The 21,866-nt window shown below is 45.7% G+C and overlaps 1 protein-coding gene across 1 annotated transcript in view; it reads right to left on the reverse strand.

The window, feature by feature from the left end:
• Positions 1-21,866, reverse strand: part of LOC311136145 (protein sidekick-2-like) — a gene marked incomplete at its 3' end in the record, with an annotated part of 226,685 nt that overhangs the window by 148,703 nt on the left and 56,116 nt on the right. Inside the window, exon 3 of the mRNA XM_084170234.1 lies at positions 21,681-21,828. Coding sequence (XP_084026360.1) covers positions 21,681-21,828 — 148 coding nt within the window. The remainder of the gene's footprint in view (positions 1-21,680; positions 21,829-21,866) is intronic.

The raw sequence follows: 21,866 nt of genomic DNA on the forward strand, positions 1-21,866 counted from the left end.
TGATGGTCCGACCGCATTCTGTCCCCTATCAACACTTTTTTTTACTTTTGGTGCCAACGAGAATGAGATAAGAAAGAAGTCAAGACGACTAGCTTGATTCAGTCTCCGCCATGTATATCTCACTAGATCAGCATATTTAAGCCTCCATATATCTACTAGTTCTAATGTATCCATGACATTCACAATTTCCTTAAGAGCATGTGGGTGATTGTTTGTGGTGTGATTTCCTTTTCGGTCCATTGAGCTATTTAAAACAGTAATATAATCCCCCACCATAATAATATTGTCTTGAGTGAATATTGACAAGTGTTAGATCAATGTCAAGCTCTTGTACTAGCTGGTGATTGATAAAATTACCTGCTGCTCCCGAATCTATCAAGCCCTCTACGTACTTAGTAACCCCGTTCGCGGTTATCAATATTGGAATGGAGAATTGCTTCTGGTAGATATTTAGAAATAAGGACACGCCTACCTGCATGGCAGCGGAGGGACCCTTCTCATCTCTCCGTGGGGGGCAAAGAGGGCAATGGCTGAGTAGATGATCTTTTCCTCCACAGTATAGGCAGAGCCCTTCTTGGATCCGCCTTTGACGTTCGATACACAGGAGAGGAGCATGGCCCAACTGCATGGGCTCTGGAAGACTCGGACGGGATGACAGAATCATGGAAAGACAAGGTTTCTGGTTCCTGGGTGGCAAAGTTCTTCGACGGTAGGCGATGAGGTGGTCGACGGAGATGGACATACTAATGTATTGATTTAAATCCTGAAGGCCACCTCTACAGGCCAGCTCTGCCTGAAGTTCCCTGTTGAGCCCTCTTCGGCAGACGGTAAGTAAAGAAGCCTCACTCCATCCACTCCCTGCAGCCATGGTGCAGAACTCGAGGGCACACTCGGCAGCTGAATTGCGTCCTTGTTGAAGTTCTATGAGGAGGTCTCCTATAGGACGACCGGAAGGAGAGTGATCGAATACCTCTTTGAAGAGGGTGAGGAAATGGGTCTCGGATCCAAGTTCTGTGCTGTTGGCAGTCCATATGGCGGTGGCCCAATCCAGGGCTCTTGTCATTGGTGAAGTTAGTGGGGTCTGAAATCCCTGACATTTCCCAGGTGAACGTTCATATTTTCCAGGCATGGATATGAATGAAGGAGGGCTTTAGGTTACGATATCTGGCATCGGAGGAGTAGGGATAGGCTGGCGGAGAAGATGGCAGATTTCCTCCATACACTCCTCTTGCTGTGTTAGGCGCCGCTGTAGCTCCGCTGAATCCATTCCGTTTTTTGGGAGAGGTATTCTGTAATGAATACTCAAGAAGAAAAAGGTGTAGATTCACGCGCAGAGCGCGGCAGCTGTTTATTATGCCTTCGCAGAAGGCAGGAATCGTGGTCACGGGCAGGCAATGGTCATACACAGGTAGGCAAATAGGCAGGAGAATCAAAAACTATGACTGAAGGCTATAACTGGTTCACACAAACGAGCTAGGAAAAGGCTTAGTAGAGTCAAAACGAACAAAACCTCACAAGGCACAAACAGAATGAACTGAACTAAATAAGGAGCTGATGAGACGAGGTGAGTAACTAACACAGGGGAAATCAATGAACAAAAATGAAAGACAGGGCTACGTTCAAGAACACAAAGAAACAGGGCTACGTTCAAGAACACAAGGTTGACTAAGAAAATAAATACAGAACCTTACACTGTCCATAGGACCACCTTATGCCATACACTCCACAGAGCTGTGCTTTACGGAAGAGAGGCCAGAAAAAAGCCATTGCTTAAAGAAAAAAATAAGCAAACACGTTTGGTGTTCGCCAAAAGGCATGTGGAAGACTCCCCAAACAAAGAAGGTACTCTGGTTAGATGAGACTAAAATTGAGCTTTTTAGCCATCAAGAAAAACGCTATAGTGAATAGTTATGCACGCTCAAGTTACTGTTTTTTTGTCTTATTTGTTGTTTGTTTTACAATAAAAAATATTTTGCATATTCAAAGTGGTAGGCATGTTGTGTAAATCAAATGATACAAACTCCTCCAAATATCTATTTTAATTCCAGGTTGTAAGGCAACAAAATAGGAAAAATGCCAAGGGGAGTGAATACTTTCGCAAGCCGCTGTATATACACTACAAGTGAAAAGTTTGGACACCTACTCATTCAAGGGTTTTTCTTTATTTTTACTATTATCTACATTGTAGAATAATAGTGAAGACATAAAAACTATGAAATAACACATATGGAATCATGTAGTAACCAAAAAAGTGTTAAACAAATTCAAACACTTAATGATAGCCCATGAGCTCATGTTGCGCCACATTTCTAAAGCCTATGAAATTGTGCGAGAAAACAGAGTGATGGCCTCTATTAAAAAGAGGAGGATTCCATCAGCTTTCTATAGGCTTACTATATTTATTTATCAACTTTCCTAATATTAAGCACATTGCTTCGCTTTACAACAGGAGTATAGCCTACCTGGCTGGCATTTAAATGAACCATTTCCCCATGCCCCTGTTACGAGACAGGTGAATGATAATGGTCCATTTCACACACATATTATTTAGTATATGTAAGGATATATGTATACCATTAAATTAAGAATAAAGAATGACAATATTAGCCTATCACTTGTGAATGATGTATTATCACCTGTGAATGATGCCCAGCGTGTGCAGTAAGGCAAGAAACAGCTCATGCCTTTTTTTTTGTGCACCTTTTTCAAATCATAGTTCCACACCTCATGTAGCCTAGCCCACAGGCCTATACGTTTTGATAAGGTTTGTATCACAACTAAAGTGGCTAAATGACTACTTAAAATTAAGCACATTAATCCGCTTTACAACAGGTGTAGAGCCTAACTGGCATACATAGGCTGCTCGTGAGTTTCAAGTTTCAAGAAGATAATTTTAACCATAAAAACGTACCTTTATAATAAAGCATTACATGCATAATCGCATTTGCTGTCACTTTAATTGATTGTATTTTGAAAATGTTGCACTTATAGCCTACTGCCATGTGTGCACTGCTGTGCTTATAATGTAAAGAAATAGCCTAATAGTTGATCAACATTTTAAGCTAAACGTTCTGATCTGTTGCATCAGCCTCATTGCTTTTTAAATGTTTTTTGATGCGAGTGGTTGTATTCATTTGGGATCTATCGCATCCCACAACTGTCCCTGAGTATGTTTGGAATATTTATTTATTGTTTAAGTTGACCAATAGAATAGGTACATTTTTGTTCTACGGGGGATAGTAGATTGACATAGGCTAGTGCTTTTGCTGTTCGTCAGGCCTACTCATCTTGTTGGCTGATGAAAAGTAGGCTAAATGTGGACAGTTCTAACATGTTCAATATGCGCCTCGGAATTTGATCAGAGGGACGCCCGCAGTTACGTCCCCAATGTGTGTGTCTTCATTCACTTGTAGCCTACTTTTTAGCTGAAATGCCTGTGAAAAGGACCCGATCAGGTGACAGGCATTGGCTACATCTGAGAGAGCCATGTGAGTGAGAGGTGCTTCAGAGCATGGAAGCCAGGAGAAGGGACTTATAATTATTCTATTCAGGCAAAGGGCACAACGGCCACTTTGGCAGCAAAATGCATGGATTTTTTAGGGGGCATTACGGCCACACAAGGGGAATGCCGCCGGGAAATTCGAGGCCTGGAGAGAATATTATCAAGTGCTTGTCAAATTGTGAATGAGAGTGTGTGCAGCTTGCTACTTTTTTTCAAATCATCACTAGAGTTGCATCATGCAGCCTTAGAATGTATTAAAAATCAAAACATATAGCCCAATGTTTGCATCACAACTAAAGTTGCATTAATAACTCTAAATTAAGCATATAGGTGGACCAGTTTCTTTGTTAACCACTCAACACAGAATAGCCGCATGTGAGCACTTCCTATGAAATCGTTTGGAGAAAATATTATTAAGCTATGTTCAATTGTATTCTTCATACTATAAAATAATAAAAACGAATGTATGCTATTTTGTTCTTCTGAAATAGACTACATTTTCTTCATATCATGTTTCTTTAGACCTGTCTAAAATAAATAATGGATTTATTGTGATGGTGTAGGCTATATTAAATGGATTTATTAGACTTTTAAAATGTAGATGTTCAGAGGCTTGAGATGCTAAACGTGTTGATGTTCATGTGGACTGTCTATGTGGCTTGAGTCAGTAGTCTATGTGGGGTCAGTAGTCTATGTGGATTTAGTGAGTAGTCTATGTGGAGTCAGAAGTCTATGTGGATGAGTTAGCAGTCTATGTGGATTGAGTCAGTAGTCTATGTGGATTGAGTCAGTAGTCTATGTGGTTTGAGTCAGAGGGCTTTTTGTGTGTGTTTGATTTGATGCGTCTCCCCTGCTGCTGGTTCTATCTACCCTGTAAACATGACCCTGTCCTAAATGGCACCCTATTCCCTATATAGTGCACTAATTTTGACCAGGGCCACATCTCTCTCTACCACCTCCTCCATCTTTAAAATACATGTTCTTCCTTTGATTTAACCCCAATTTCCCTGCATTGTTATTCCACTGTAACAGCTCCAATCAACTGGTGAGTCTGCCAGGAGGCTGCAAGGCAGAAGGCTGGACAGCAGGCAGCAGGAGGCTGCAAGGCAGAAGGCTGGACAGCAGGCAGCAGGAGGCTGCAAGGCAGAAGGCTGGACAGCAGGCAGCAGGAGGCTGCAGGGCAGAAGGCTGGACAGCAGGCAGCAGGAGGCTGGAAGGCAGAAGGCTGGACAGCAGGCAGCAGGAGGCTGCAAGGCAGAAGGCTGGACAGCAGGCAGCAGGCGGCTGCAAGGCAGAAGGCTGGACAGCAGGCAGCAGGAGGCTGCAAGGAAGAAGGCTGGACAGCAGGCAGCAGGAGGCTTGAGAAATGTTGGCGCCTAGACAGCTGGTACAAGAGGCCAGCCTGGCTGTGCTGTGCTGGGGCCTGGAGTCGTCATGTAACTCCATTTGTAATTATTTCCCATCTAGGGTTCATTTATTTATTTGATGCAATGGGGGAGGAAAGTGATTGACAGCTAACACTGATAATAATGCTGTATAGCTCCCATCAATATTGTTGTGTGTGTGTGCGTGTGCTTGCACTCGCGCTTAGTCTTGTGTGTTTGTGTGTGTGTGTGTGTGTGTGCTTGATGTGTGTGAGTGTAAAACGCTGTTGACATAGTGTGACAGAGTCCGAACTATTTTGAGACACACACAATGGAAGAGTGTAATGTCATTCTGCTTGTAGTGGTGGTCTCTCTCTCTCTCTCTCTCTCTCTCTCTCTCTCTCTCTCTCTCTCTCTCTCTCTCTCTCTCTCTCTCTCTCTCTCTCTCTCTCTCTCTCTCTCTCTCTCTCTCTCTCTCTCTCTCTCTCTCTCTCTCTGTCTCCCCCCCCCTCCCCCCCACTCTCCATCTCTCTCCCTCTCTGCCCTCCCTCACCCTGACACCCACCTCAGACCTCCATTACTTCCAGGCAAATAGCCGTGGCCTCCGCCAGGAGAGAGTTTTCAGGGGATCAAGCGGCACACAGGCCTGGGCCAGAGATGACTTAAACCAGAGCAGACACCCTGCCTTCCATCGCTCCACAACACATCGCTCTGTTGAAAACCTACAGCTCCAAGGTAGATGGAGGGAGGGAGGGAGGGAGGGAGGGAGGGAGGGAGGGGAGACATGGAGGAGAGAACAGAGGCCGGTGCTCATAAAAACAGCCACTCTCTTTTCTGCCCGGGAGCTCTCACGATTTGTAGTTGGCTGCTTGACTTTCCACTCCCTACTGCTGGAGTTATTTTCAGAACTAAGCTATTGAGTATTCATACAATAAGTCGGAGATACATACATGCTTGAACGCGCACACACATACACATGTCTCCCGAGTTCGAATCCAGGCTCTGTCGTAGCCGGCCGCGACCGGGAGACCCATGGGGCGGCGCACAATTGGCCCAGCGTCGTCCAGGGTAGGGGAGGGAATGGCCGGCAGGGATGTAGCTCAGTTGGTAGAGCATGGTGTTTGCAACGCCAGGGTTGTGGGTTCGATTCCCACGGGGGGCCAGTATGATAAATATAAAATAATGTATGCCACTAACTGTAAGTCGCTCTGGATAAGAGCGTCTGCTAAATGACTAAAATGTAATAATATGCCATTTAGCAGACGCTTTTATCCAAAGCGACTTACAGTCATGCGTGCATACATTTTTACGTATGGGTGGTCCCGGGGATCGAACCCACTACCTTGGCGTTACAAGCGCCGTGCTCTACAAGCTGAGCTACAGAGGTCATTCTGCATGTGGTGGTCTCTCTCTCTCTCTCTCTCTCTCTCTCGCTCTCGCTCTCTCTCTCTCTCTCTCTCTCTCTCTCTCTCTCTCTCTCTCTCTCTCTCTCTCTCTCTCTCTCTCTCTCTCTCTTCTCTCTCTCTCTCTCTCTCTCTCTCTCTCTCTCTCTCTCTCTCTCTCTCTCTCTCTCTCTCTCTCTCTCCCCCCCCCCCTCCCCCCACTCTCCATCTCTCTCCCTCTCTGCCCTCCCTTACCCTGACACCCACCTTAGACCTCCATTACTTCCAGACAAATAGCCGTGGCCTCCGCCAGCCTTCGCCAACCTCCCCCAGGAGAGAGAGATTTCAGGGGATCAAGCGGCACACAGGCCTGGGCCAGAGATGACTCAAACCAGAGCAGACACCCTGCCTTCCATCGCTCCACAACACATCGCTCTGTAAAATGTAATACAAGACTGCACACACACTCACTCACACCACACACACACAGTGAGTAATGGAGAATCCATATTAGACTGACAAGACATGGATGTCTCAGGCAGACCCATTAATTGACCACTCTCTCCAAGCAGCAGATTGGTAATTGCAGCAGGGCATCGTTGTTCCTCCTCCAACTTGGTATTCTCCTCTCTGTGACTTTCCAGGTAGGCCATGTTAGATGGGTTGTTACAAGGTTGTTGGGCTGTAGCACTCAGAGATAAATCCATGTCTCATAGTCTTGAGAAGAGACGAGAGAGACATGTCCGGATGAAAGGAGAGAGAATGAAAAAGTTGTCTGAGGAAGAAAATGTAGTCTAGGGCCCACCTGACTCCCCTACTCCTCCTTGTATCTGACTCACCTTCCAATCTGGAAAATGGCGCAGTGCAATTCCGGGTAAATGTGTTTACCTTATACAGCACATTAAGTCTCGGAAATAACACAACAAATCACAGCGCCCAAATGGAAAAGGCCCTTCAATTGCATTCCCATTCAATAAGAGAAGAGTAATGGCTATTAGAGCTAAATAAGTGCTTTCTCTCCCCTCTGACTCACAAAGTCTTGGCACACGGCATTCCAATGAGCCTGGGATCCAGTCAGCCAACCAATCTAGTGCAGAGCAGATCGGCTAGAATTCGAGACACCAAACCTGTTCAGGACAGTTGTGATCAATCAGAGACAAAGAAAGCAGTTTGTGTTTTTCTATAGTGAACAGATGACTGCTCTTTTCAGTTAAGGTGAGAAAGGGACATGATATTTCTGTTGTTGCAGCTCCACAATGGTCCTAAAGGATCACTATGAAGAGGATAAAGAACTCAACTTATGCATAGAAGTCTGCGCCCGAGTGGCGCAGCGGTCTAAGGCACTGCATCGCAGTGCTAGCTGTGCCACTAGAGATCCTGGTTCAAATCCAGGCTCTGTCGTAGCCGGCCGTGACCGGGAGACCCATGGGGCGGCGCACAATTGGCCCAGTGTCATCCAGGGTAGGGGAGGGAATAGCCGACAGGGATGTAGCTCAGTTGGTAGAGCATGGCGTTTGCAACGCCAGGGTTGTAGGTTCGATTCCCACGGGGAAATGAAATAAAATAATAATGTATGCACTCACTAACTGTAAGTCGCTCTGGATAAGAGCGTCTGCTAAATGACTAAAAATGTAAATGTAAAGTCTTCTCTGTGACAAGGACATTCCCAGTCTGAGAGGACAGAGCAGTGTTAGTGGATGCCAAAAAGAACAGCTGCAAAGGCAGCGTGGCAGAGAGAGACAAGAGTAGTGGCAGGCCCACTATGAGACATTGCCTCTGTCAAGGGGAAACTGGAGGCAGGGGAGCTGAGATGGGGGAATTCTCTGAGCCACCATTGAACTCCTTTACTTTACACATCCATTGTAATAGATACTGTATGTTTATTTCCTTGTTCGATCAAGGGAGACCAGTCCAATGTGCCGTTGAATGTTGAGCAAAACATTCCCAACCCTCCCCAGAATCTCTCTCCAAGCAGTAGACTACAGCTTCACACATAACTAAGCCCGCCCAATGTCCTTGGAATCCAAACCCCCCTCCAACTCTGCGGTTCCACCCCCCCCCCCCCCCCCCCCCCCCCCCCCTCATATGAGGGGACCCAGGCAGGTATCGAGACCCACTGCTAGGTCCAACATGACACACACATGTGCACACACACACACACACTCCCAACTCCCAGCCCCAACCCTGCCTGACAGATTACAGTGTGATAGAAGTCGTCTCTGAACATCATCAATGTGCCAAAGCAGATCTTAAAGGAGAAGGAGGGATACCCCCAGGGACAATTGTGTTCGATTTTAGAAGATGATAGATTGCTTCCATATGATTACTGCTGTTATTCACGGAAGGCACTGTTCTTTAATGGTAGAGGAGAGAGGACAGAAAAGATAGACAGGAGAAACCCTGTAGAGCTTACAAATTACACTTATGACACCTCACGTAGAAGGTTAGCGAGAGAGAGAGAGAGAGAGAGAGAGAGAGAGAGCGAGAGCGAGAGAGAGAGAGAGAGAGAGAGAGAGAGAGAGAGACAGAGAAATAATGTGAAAGAAAGAGAGAGAGAAAGAGAGAACAAAAACTAAAAACAAAGACAGTGATAGATTGGTGGTACTGTATACTGCCTCATTATCAATGCCCTAATATTCCCTCATTGAGATTCTCTGTGCCTGCCTCTCCCATGGAGACCATCCTCTTCTACCAAACACACCTGTGCCCCAGAGGCTAGAGGGAACTATAAATAGTAATGAGTATATAACCACTGTACTGCTGTGAGAGGGCAGGATATTGGTGACAACGAGCGGAAACAGAGGCATAGAATTTGACATACCAGGTAGGATCTGGCTAAAAGTACTTGCATCAGTTATAGAAGCCATTGCCCTTTATGTTTGTGAGGTCTGGGGTCCGCTCACCAACCAAGAATTCACAAAATGGGACAAACACCAAATTGAGACTGCATGCAGAATTCTGCAAAACATATCCTCTGTGTACAACGTAAAACACCAAATAACACATGCAGAGCAGAATTAGGCCTATACCCGCTAATTATCAAAATCCAGAAAAGAGCCGTTAAATTCCACAACCACCTAAAAGGAAGCGATTCCCAAACCTTCCATAACAAAGCCATCACCTACAGAGAGATTAACCTGGAGAAGAGTACCCTAAGCAAGCTGGTCATGGGGCTCTGTTCACAAACACAAACAGACCCCACAGATCCTCAGGACAGCAACACAATTAGACCCAGCCAAATCATGAGAAAACAAAAAGATAATTACTTGACACAACAAAAAAACAGAGCAAACTTGAATGCTATTTGGCCCTTAACAGAGAGTACACAGTGGCAGAATACCTGACCACTGTGACTGACCCAAACTTAAGGAAAGCTTTGACTATGTACAGACTCAGTGAGCATAGCCTTGCTATTGAGAGAGGCCGCGTAGGCAGACCTGGCTCTCAGGAGAAGACAGGATATGTGCACACTGCCCAAAAAATGAGGTGGAAACTGAGCTGCACTTCCTAACTTCCTGCCTAATGTATGACCATATTACAGACACATATTTCCCTCAGATTACACAGATCCACAAAGAATTTGAAAACAAATCACATTTTGATAAACTCCCATATCTATTGGGTGAAATACCACAGTGTGCCATCACAGCAGCAAGATTTGTGACCTGTTGCCACAAGAAAAGGGCAACCAGTGAAGAACAAACACCATTGTAAATACAACCCATATTTATGTTTTTTTATTTTTACTTTTTTACTTTAACTATTTGCGATCGTTACAATTCTGTACAGTTGAAGTCGGAAGTGTCATTATTGCTGTACTCCCCATACTCTTCTGTATTTAGTCATCCTATTTAGCTAGACTAGCTGCAGAGCTATCTGACAAAATAGTTGTACTAGTTCTTCAAAGAAGATAAGTCATACTTTCAGGAACTGTCTCTATCCCTTTCTCTCGTCATTGTGTTGTGTACATTCCTCTGTCATGCGGTCTGTATGTACAGTTGAAGTCGGAAGTTTACATACACCTTAGCCAAATACATTTAAAGTCAGTTTTTCACAATTCCTGACATTTAATCCTAGTTAAAATTCACTGTCTTAGGTCAGTTAGGATCACCACTTTATTTTACGAATGTGAAATGTCAGAATAATAGTATAGTGAATGATTTAATTCAGCTTTTATTTATTTCATCACATTCCTAGTGGGTCAGAAGTTATATACACTCAATTAGTATTTGGTAGCATTGCCTTTAAATTGTTTAACTTGGGTCAAACGTTTCGGGTAGCCTTCCACAAGCTTCCCACAATAAGTTGGATGAATTTTCCTCCTGACAGAGCTGGTGTAACTGAGTCAGGCTTTTTCAGTTCTGCCCATAAATGTTCTATAGGATTGAGATCAGGGCTTTGTGATGGCCACTCCAATACCTTGACTTTGTTGTCCTTAAGCCATTTTGCCACAACTTTGGAAGTATGCTTGGGGTCATTGTCCATTTGGAAGACCCACTTGTGTCCAAGCTTTAACTTCCTGACTGATGTCTTGAGATGTTGCTTAAATATATGCACATAATTTTCCTTCCTCATGATGCCATCTATTTTGTGAAGTGCACCAGTCCCTCCTGCAGCAAAGCACCCCCACAGCATGATGCTGCCACCCCCGTGCTTCATGGTTGGGATGGTGTTCTTCGGCTTGCAAGCGACCCCCTTTTTCCTCCAAACATAACGATGGTCATTATGGCCAAACTGTTTTATTTTAGTTTCATCAGACCAGAGGACATTTCTCCAAAAAGTATGATCTTCGTCCCCATATGCAGTTGCAAACCGCAGTCTGGCTTTTTTATGGCGGTTTTGGAGCAGTGGCTTCTTCGTTGCTGAGCGGCCTTTCAGGTTACGTCAATGTAGGACTCGTTTTACTGTGGATATAGATACTTTTGTACCTGTTTCCTCCAGCATCTTCACAAGGTCCTTTGCTGTTGTTCTGGGATTGATTTGCACTTTTCGCACCAAAGTACGTTCATCTCTAGGAGACAGAACACGTCTCCATCCTGAGCCATATGACAGCTGCGTGGTCCAATGGTGTTTATACTTGAGTACTATTGTTTGTACAGATGAACGTGGTACCTTCAGGCGTTTGGAAATTGCTCCCAAGGATGAACCAGACTTGTGGAGGTCTACACATTTTTTTCTGAGTTCTTGGCTGATTTCTTTTGATTTTCCCATGATGTCAAGCAAAGAGGCACTGAGTTTGAAGGTAGGCCTTGAAATACATCCACAGGTACACCTCCAATTGACTGAAATTGTGTCAATTAGCCTGTCAGAAGCTTCTAAAGCCATGACATCATTTTCTGGAATTTTCCAAACTGTTTAAAGGCACAGTCAAATTACTGTATGTAAACTTCTGACCCACTGGAATTGTGATACTGTGAATTATAAGTGAAATAATCTGTCTGTAAACAATTGTTGGAAAAATTACTTGTGTCAAGCACAAAGTAGATGTCCTAACCGACTTGCCAAAACTATAGTTTGTTAACAAGAAATTTGTGGAGTGGTTGAAAAACAAGTTTTAATGACTCCAACCTAAGTGTATGTAAACTTCCGACTTCATTTCATTTCATTTTCGTCATTTAGCAGACGCTCTTATCCAGAGCGACTTACAAATTGGTGCATTCACCTTATGATAGCAAGTGGGACAACCACTTTACATTTTTTTTTTTGTTTGGGGGTGGGGTAAGGGGTGGTAGAAGGATTACTTTATCCTATACCAGATATTTCTTAAAGAGGTGGGGTTTTAAGTGTCTCCGGAAGGTGGTGAGTGACTCCGCTGTCCTGGCGTCCTGAGGGAGCTTGTTCCACCATTGCCAGAGCAACTGTATGTGTTGTGAATAGCCCATAAGTTTGAAAAAACTGAGATATTCGTTTTTTACGACAGACCACGTACAGTGGGGAAAAAAAGGATTTAGTCAGCCACCAATTGTGCAAGTTCTCCCACTTAAAAATATGAGAGAGGCCTGTAATTTTCATCATAGGTACACATCAACTATGACAGACAAAATGAGAAAAACTAATCCAGAAAACCATATATTGTAGGATTTTTTATGAATTTATTTGCAAATTATGGTGGAAAATAAGTATTTGGTCAAAAACAAAAGTTTCTCAATACTTTGTTATATACCCTTTGTTGGCAATGACACAGGTCAAACGTTTTCTGTAAGTCTTCACAAGGTTTTCACACTCTGTTGCTGGTATTTTGGCCCATTCCTCCATGCAGATCTCCTCTAGAGCAGTGATGTTTTGGGGCTGTCGCTGGGCAACACAGACTTTCAACTCCCTCCAAAGATTTTCTTTGGGGTTGAGATCTGGAGACTGGCTAGGCCACTCCAGGACCTTGAAATGCTTCTTACGAAGCCACTCCTTCGTTGCCCGGGCGGTGTGTTTGGGATCATTGTCATGCTGAAAGACCCAGCCACGTTTCATCTTCAATGCCCTTGCTGAAGAAGGAGGTTTTCACTCAAAATCTCACGATACATGGCCCCATTCATTCTTTCCTTTACACGGATCAGTCGTCCTGGTCCTTTTGCAGAAAAACAGCCCCAAAGCATGATGTTTCCACCCCCATGCTTCACAGTAGGTATGGTGTTCTTTGGATGCAACTCAGCATTCTTTGTCCTCCAAACACGACGAGTTGAGTTTTTACCAAAAAGTTCTATTTTGGTTTCATCTGACCATATGACATTCTCCCAATCCTCTTCTAGATCATCCAAATGCACTCTAGCAAACTTCAGACGGGTCTGGACATGTACTGGCTTAAGCAGGGGGACACGTCTGGCACTGCTGGATTTGAGTCCCTGGCGGCGTAGTGTGTTACTGATGGTAGGCTTTGTTACTTTGGTCCCAGCTCTCTGCAGGTCATTCACTAGGTCCCCCAGTGTGGTTCTGGGATTTTTGCTCACCGTTCTTGTGATCATTTTGACCCCACGGGGTGAGATCTTGCGTGGAGCCCCAGATCGAGGGAGATTATCAGTGGTCTTGTATGTCTTCCATTTCCTAATAATTGCTCCCACAGTTGATTTCTTCAAACCAAGCTGCTTACCTATTGCAGATTCAGTCTTCCCAGCCTGGTGCAGGTCTACAATTTTGTTTATTGTGTCCTTTGACAGCTCTTTGGTCTTGGCCATAGTGGAGTTTGGAGTGTGACTGTTTGAGGTTGTGGACAGGTGTCTTTTATACTGATAACAAGTTCAAACAGGTGCCATTAATACAGGTAACGAGTGGAGGACAGAGGAGCCTCTTAAAGAAGAAGTTACAGGTCTGTGAGAGCCAGAAATCTTGCTTGTTTGTAGGTGACCAAATACTTATTTTCCACCATAATTTGCAAATAAATTCATAAAAAATCCTACAATGTGCTTTTCTGGAAATTATTTCCTCAATTTGTCTGTCATAGTTGACGTGCACCTATGATGAAAATTACAGGCCTCTCTCATCTTTTTAAGTGGGAGAACTTGCACAATTGGTGGCTGACTAAATACTTTTTTTCCCCCACTGTATATACCTTGCACATTGAAAAACAAACAAAACAAAAGCAAAGTCTTCTCATGCTTTATTGATTTCAAAAACACTTTTGACTCAATTTGGCATGAGGGTCTGCTATACAAATTGATGGAAAGCGGTGTAGGAGGAAAAACACATGATATTATGAAATCAATGTACACAAACGTGTGCAGTGTGCAGTTAAAATTGGCAATAAATACACAGATTTCTTTACTCAGGGCCGTGGGCTGAGAAGGAGATGCAGCTTGAGCCCCACCCTCTTCAATATTTATATTAATGAATTGGCGAGGACACCCGGCCTCACCCTACTGGACTTGGAAATCAAATGTCTACTGTTTGCTGTTGATCTGCTGCTTATGTCCCCAACCAAAGAGGGCATACAGCAGCACCTAGATCTTCTGCACAAATTCTGTCAGACTGTTCCAAAAAAGGTCAATTTGCCAGGACAACAAATGCAAATCTATCTGAACACTGTTACCATAGAGCACACAGATAATTATACCTACCTCTGCCTAAACATCAACACCACAGGTAACTTCCACAAGGCTGAGAATGATCTGAGAGACAAGGCAAGAAGGGCCTTCTATGCCATCAAGAGGAACATAAAACTCGACATCCCAATTAGGATCTGGCAAAAAGTGGTAAGGTCTGGGATCCACTCACCAACCAAGAATTCACAAAATAGGACAAACAACCATTTGAGACTCTGCATGCAGAATTCTGTAAAAACATACGTTGTGTACAACTTAAAACCCCAAACAATGCATACAGAGCAGAATTAGGACTATACATACTAGTTATCAAAATCCAGAAAAGAGCTGTTAAATTCTACATCCACCTAAAAGGAAGCGATGCCCACACATTCCACCACAAAGCCCTCACCTACAGAGAGATTAACATGGAGAAGAGTCCCCTCAGCCAGCTGGTTCTGGGGCTCTGTTCTCAAACACAAACATACCCCACAGAGACCAGCAACAAAATTAGACCCAGCCAAATTATGAGAAAGCAAAAAGATAACTATTTGACACACTGGAAAGAATCAACCAAAAAATAGAGCAAACTGGAATGCTATCTGGCTTTAAACAGAGAGTACACAGTGTCTGACCCAAAATTATGAAAATCCTTGACTATGTGACTCAGTGAGCATAGCACTGCTATTGAGAGAGGTCACCATAGGCAGACCTGGCTCTCAATAGAAGACAGGATATGTGCCCACTGTCCACAAAATGAGGTGGAAACTGAGTGTCACACCCTGGTTCTGGGACTCATTATGTTGAGCCAGGGTGTGTGCAGTCTATGTGGTTTGGTTCTATGTTGGGTGTCAAAGTGTTGTATTATGTTGATTAGTCATATGACTCCCAATCGGAGGTAACGAGTGTCAGCTGTCGGCTCGTTATCTCTGATTGGGAGCCATATTTATTTCTGTATGTTTTCCTGTGGGGTTTGTGGGTTATTGTTCCGTTTCTGTCAGTTTAGCAGAGGACTTCACGAATCGTCGTTTGTTTTGTATTTACGTGCTTTACTTTATTAAAGTTATCATGTTCACTCAACGCGCTGCGCTTTGGTCCGTTCATTCATCAGACGATCGTGACAGAATAACCCACCAAAGAAAGACCAAGCAGCGCGTCCAGGAGCAACAGGATCCACCTACACAGGATTTATATCCACCCATAAAGGATTCATGGACATGGGAGGAGATTCTGGATGGTAAGGGACCTTGGGCACAACCGGGAGAATATCGCCGTCCTCGGGAAGAGCTGGAGGCAGCTAAAGCCGAGAGGCGGCGATATGAGGAGGCAGCACGGAGGCAAGACTGGAAGCCTGTGGGTACTACCCAAGAATTTCTTGGGGGGGGGCTAAGAGGGAGTGTGGCGAAGTCAGGTAGGAGACCTGCGCCTACTCCCTGGACTGACCGTGGAGAGCGAGAGTACGGGCAGACACCGTGTTACGCAGTTGAGCGCATGGTGTCTCCTGTACGCAGGCATAGCCCGGTTCGGTACAGTCCAGCTCCACGTATCGGCCGGGCCAGATTGAGTGTTGAGCCGGATGTCATGAGGCCGGTCCCACGCAGCAGGTCACCAGTGCGTCTCCTCGGGCCGGCGTACATGGCACCAGCCTTACGCATGGTGTTCCCGGTTCGCCCACATAGGCCGGTGCGGGTTATTCCACCTCCCCGTACTGGTCGGGCGACGGGGAGCATCAACCCAGGTAAGGTTGGGCAGGCTCAGTGCTCAAGGGAGCCAGTACGCCTGCACGGGCCGGTATTTCCGGCGCCACCTCCTCGCTCCAGCCCAGTACCACCAGTACCTACACCACGCACCAGGTTTCCTGTGCGTCTTCAGAGCCCTGTGTCTCCTCCACGCACTGGCTCGATGGTGCGTGTCTCCAGCCCTTTACCACCAGTGCATACACCACGCACCAAGCCTCCTGTGTGTCCCCAGAGTCCTGTGCGTCCTGTTGTTGCTTCCCGCACTAGCCCTGAGATGCGTGTCCTCAGCCCGGTACCTCCTGTTCCGGCACCACGCACCAGGCCTACGATGCGCCTCAGACGGCCAGAGTCGGCCGTCTGCCCAACGGGGCCTGAACTGTCCGTCTGCCCAACGCCGTCTGAACGGCCCGTCTGCCCAACGGCGCCTGAACTGTCCGTCTGCCCAACGCCGTCTGAACTGCCCGTCTGCCCAACGGCGCCTGAACTGCCCGTCTGCCCAACGCCGTCTGAACTGTCCGTCTGCCCAACGCCGTCTGAACTGCCCGTCTGTACTGAGCCTGCAAAGCCGCCCGTCTGCCATGAGCCTTCAGAGCCGTCCGCCAGACCGGAGCCGCTAGAGCTCTCCGCCAGACAGGATCAGCCAGAGCCTTCCGCCAGACCGGATCAGCCAGAGCCTTCCGCCAGACAGGATCAGCCAGAGCCTTCGGCCAGACAGGATCAGCCAGAGCCTTCGGCTAGACAGGATCAGCCAGAGCCTTCCGCCAGACCGGATCAGCCAGAGCCTTCCGCCAGACCGGATCAGCCAGAGCCTTCCGCCAGACAGGATCAGCCAGAGCCTTCGGCCAGACCGGATCAGCCAGATCCGTCGGCCAGCCATGAGCAGCCAGATCCGTCAGCCAGCCATGAGCAGCCAGATCCTTCAGCCAGCCATGAGCCGTTCAGCCAGGATCCGCCAGAGCCGTCCAGCCAGGATCCGCCAGAGCCAACCAGCCAGGATCCGCCATTGAGTCAGGTGCTGCCCCTTAGTCTGGTGCTGCCCCTTAGTCTGGTGCTGCCCCTTAGTCCGGTGCTGCCCCTTAGTCCGGTGCTGCCCCTTAGTCCGGTGCTGCCTCTTAGTCCGGTGCTGCCCCTTAAACCGGTGGGGGTCATTTGGAGGAACCTACGTAAGCGGGTAGTGACTATGGTGGGGTGGTGGTCTAGGCCGGAGCCAGAACCGCCACCGAGGAGGTATGCCCGCCCAGCCCTCCCCTGTTTGGGGGTTTTGAGGCGCGGTCGCAGTCCGCGCCTTTAGGGGGGGGTACTGTCACACCCTGGTTCTGGGACTCATTATGTTGAGCCAGGGTGTGTGCAGTCTATGTGGTTTGGTTCTATGTTGGGTGTCAAAGTGTTGTATTATGTTGATTAGTCATATGACTCCCAATCGGAGGTAACGAGTGTCAGCTGTCGGCTCGTTATCTCTGATTGGGAGCCATATTTATTTCTGTATGTTTTCCTGTGGGGTTTGTGGGTTATTGTTCCGTTTCTGTCAGTTTAGCAGAGGACTTCACGAATCGTCGTTTGTTTTGTATTTACGTGCTTTACTTTATTAAAGTTATCATGTTCACTCAACGCGCTGCGCTTTGGTCCGTTCATTCATCAGACGATCGTGACACTGAGCTGCACTTTCTAACCTCCTGCTAGTATGACCACATTAGAGACATATGTTACCCACAGATCACACAGACCCACAAAGAATTTGAAAAGAAATCAAACATTGATAAACTCCCATATATGTTAGGCGAAATACCACAATGTGCAATCACAGCAGTAAGAAAAGCGCAACCAGAGGAGCACAAACAACATTGTAAATACCAACAATATTTATCTGTTTATTTATCTTCCCACACTATTCGTACTACAACTATTTGCACATTGCTAAAACACTGTACATAGCTGATAATATAACAGTTGAAATGTCTTCATCTTTCGAAACTTTTTTGAGTATAGTATTTACTGTGAATTTCAAATAGTTTTTTATTGATGTTGTTAAATTTGTTACTTCTCACTTTTGTTTATTGTTTATTTCACTTGCTTTGACAATGTAGACATGTTTCCCATGCCAATAAAGCCCCTTTGAATTTAAATTCAAAGGGAGAGAGAGCGAGCGAGAGATCGAAAGAGAGAGAACCATCAAGCGCTATGATGAAACATGCCCTCATGAGGACCACCACAGGAATGGAAGACCCAGAGTTACCTCTGCTGCAGAGGATTAGTTCATTAGAGTTACCAGCCTCAGAAATTGCAGCCCAAATAAATGCTTCACAGTTCAAGTAACACACACATCTCAACATCAACTGTTGAGAGGAGACAGTGTGAATCAGGCCTTCATGGTCGAATTGCTGCAAAGAAACCACTACTAAAGGACACCAATGAGAAGAAGAGACTTGCTTGGGCCAAGAAACACGAGCAATGGACATTAGACCGGTGGAAATGTGTCCTTTGTTCTGGAGTCCAAATTTGAGATTTTTGGTTCAAACCGCCATCTCTTTGTGAGATACAGTGTGGGTGAACGGAGGTGTTATGGTGTGGGGGTGCTTTGCTGGTGACACTGTCTGTGATTGATTTAGAATTCAAGGCACAGATAACCAGCATGGCTACCACAGCATTCTGCAGTGATATGCCATCCCATCTGGTTTGGGCTTAATGGGACTATCATTTGTTTTTCAACAGGACAATGACCCAACACACCTCCAGGCTGTGTAAGGTCTATTTTACCAAGAAGGAGAGTGATGGAGTGCTGCATCAGATGACCTGGTCTCCACAATCCTCTGACCTCAACCCAATTGAGAGGGTTTGGGATGAGTCGGACCGCAGAGTGAAGGAAAAGTCCTTCAAGACTGTTGGAAAAACCTTCCAGGTGAAGCTGGTTGAGAGAATGTCAAGAGTGTGCAAAGCTGTCATCAAGGCAAAGGGTGGCTATTTGAAGAATCTCAAATATCAAATATATTTTAATTTGTTTAACTATTTGTTGGTTACTACATGATTCAATATGTGTTACTACAATGTAGAAAATAGTAAAAATAAAGAAAAAACCTTGAATGAATAGGTGTGTCCAAACGTTTGACTGGTACTGTATATCTGGAGCCAATCCTTTACCCGGAATATGAGCAGTGCTCCCAGTCTCCCACTCGGGGCTGCCGAGCCAGAGAGAGAGCCAGAGAGCCAGAAAGCCAGAGAGCCAGAAAGCTATTTCCTCTTTCCAAAAGCACCTCTCTATTTGCCCCCTTTTTTATTTTAAGAGGGAGAATGCAAAGACAAGAAACCAAGACAAAAATCCCATTTAAGGGTGTAAGTGGTTCCGCCAGGCACACAGAGCACCCTGTCCACCCTCTCAGAGCCCCCCTGTCTGGCCCCAATGTAGTCTGACAGTACCAGGCCTCTCTCTAACCTGGTAAACAAGTCTCCCTCGCCGCCTCGCTTCCATTTAGAGGGCAGAATAAATGGAGAGTAGAGGAGAGGCCCTGGGAGTACATTTCACTGAGGCCGAGACCTCTTTCAAGTGATGGAGACATAGTTACAAACAGATAGAACATGCACTCTATCACACTCTGTCTCTCTGTCACTTTCAGACACATGCGCTAACAACCTTACAGCAACCTAGATACAGTGGGGAGAACAAGTATTTATACACTGCTGATTTTGCAGGTTTTCCTACTTACAAAGCATGTAGAGGTCTGTAATTTGTATCATAGGTACACTTCAACAGTGAGAGACGGAATGTAAAACAAAAATCCAGAAAATCACATTGTATGATTTTTAAGTAATTAATTTGCATTTTATTGCATGACATAAGTATTTGATCACCTACCAACCAGTAAGAATTCCGGCTCTCACAGACCTGTTCGTTTTTCTTTAAGAAGCCCTCCTGTTCTCCACTCATTACCTGTATTAACTGCACCTGTTTGAACTTGTTACCTGTATAAAAGACACCTGTCCACACACTCAATCAAACAGACTCCAACCTCTCCACAATGGCCAAGACCAGAGAGCTGTGTAAGGACATCAGGGATACAATTGTAGACCTGCACAAGGCTGGGATGGGCTACAGGACATTAGGCAAGCAGCTTGGTGAGAAGGCAACAACTGTTTGCGCAATTATTAGAAAATGGAAGAAGTTCAAGATGACGGTTAATCACCCTCGGTCTGGGGCTCCATGCAAGATCTCACCTCGTGGGGCATCAATGATCATGAGGAAGGTGAGGGATCAGCCCAGAACTACACGGCAGGACCTGGTCAATGACCTGAAGAGAGCTGGGACCACAGTCTCAAAGAAAACCATTAGTAACACACTACGCCATCATGGATTAAAATCCTGCAGTGCACGCAAGGTCCTCCTGCTAGAGCCAGCGCATGTCCAGGCCCGTCTGAAGTTTGCCAATGACCATCTGGATGATCCAGAGGAGGAATGGGAGAAGGTCATGTGGTCTGATGAGACAGAAATAGAGCTTTTTGGTCTAAACTTCACTCGCCGTGTTTGGAGGAAGAAGAAGGATGAGTACAACCCCAAGAACACCATCCCAACCGTGAAGCATGGAGGTGGAAACATCATTCTTTGGGGATGCTTTTCTGCAAAGGGGACAGGACGACTGCACCGTATTGAGGGGAGGATGGATGGGGCCATGTATCGCGAGATCTTGGCCAACAACCTCCTTCCCTCAGTAAGAGCATTGAAGATGGGTCGTGGCTGGGTCTTCCAGCATGACAACGACCCGAAACACACAGCCAGGGCAACTAAGGAGTGGCTCCGTAAGAAGCATCTCAAGGTCCTGGAGTGGCCTAGCCAGTCTCCAGACCTGAAGCCAATAGAACATCTTTGGAGGGAGCTGAAAGTCCGTGCCCAGCGACAGCCCCGAAACCTGAAGGATCTGGAGAAGGTCTGTATGGAGGAGTGGGACAAAATCCCTGCTGCAGTGTGTGCAAACCTGGGCAAGACCTACAGGAAACGTATGATCTCTGTAATTGCAAACAAAGGTTTCTGTACCAAATATTAAGTTCTGTTTTTCTGATGTATCAAATACTTATGTCATGCAATAAAATGCAAATTAATTACTTAAAAATCATACATAAAACACACAGATGCTGCCCACTGATATGAAGCATAATAGAATGAACAACCCATTCACACTAACACATAATAGACAACATAGCTATTGTTTAGCAAATAGACAACATCTTCAGGGAAAAAATGTGTTATTGACAACAATAACAGAGCAGCAGAGAGAGAGAGAGAGAGAGAGAGAGAGAGAGAGAAAGAGAAAGAGAGAAAAAGCTATTAGAAGAATGAGTTACTTTCCACCAAGAGATTGATGCAGAGTGAGCGAGGCAGTATTCAATGCAGTGTTTTGTTACTTTAAGTTTGTAAATTCATGTTTTGCTAGAGAGAGAGAGGGAGGAAGAGAGAGAGAGGAAGAGAGAGAGAGAGAGAGAGAGAGAGAGATAGAGAGAGAGAGAGATATATATATATAGAGAGAGAGAGAGAGAGAGAGAGAGAGAGAGAGAGAGAGAGAGAGAGAGAGAGAGAGAGAGAGAGAGAGAGAGAGAGAGAGAGAGAGAGAGAGAGAGAGAGAGAGAGAGAGAGAGAGAGGAGAGAGAGAGAGGAATAGAGAGAAAGAGGGAGGAAGAGACAGCATCATCACGCATCTTACATGCGGCTGCTGGGCGGTATCTTGCGTCCGTCTCTGAACCATGTGACCTGCGGCTGGGGAAAGCTCCTGATGCGTGGAGCGGGAACCACCGCCCCCTCCCCCTGAGAGACTGACTGGGCGCGCTCACCCTCCTCAAAACTGCCCATAACTAAATGAAGAAAAAAGAGAGAAACATAGAAAGAAAGA

This window comes from Coregonus lavaretus, assembly GCF_964263955.1.
Source record: "Coregonus lavaretus genome assembly, chromosome: 1".
NCBI lineage: Eukaryota > Metazoa > Chordata > Actinopteri > Salmoniformes > Salmonidae > Coregonus > Coregonus lavaretus.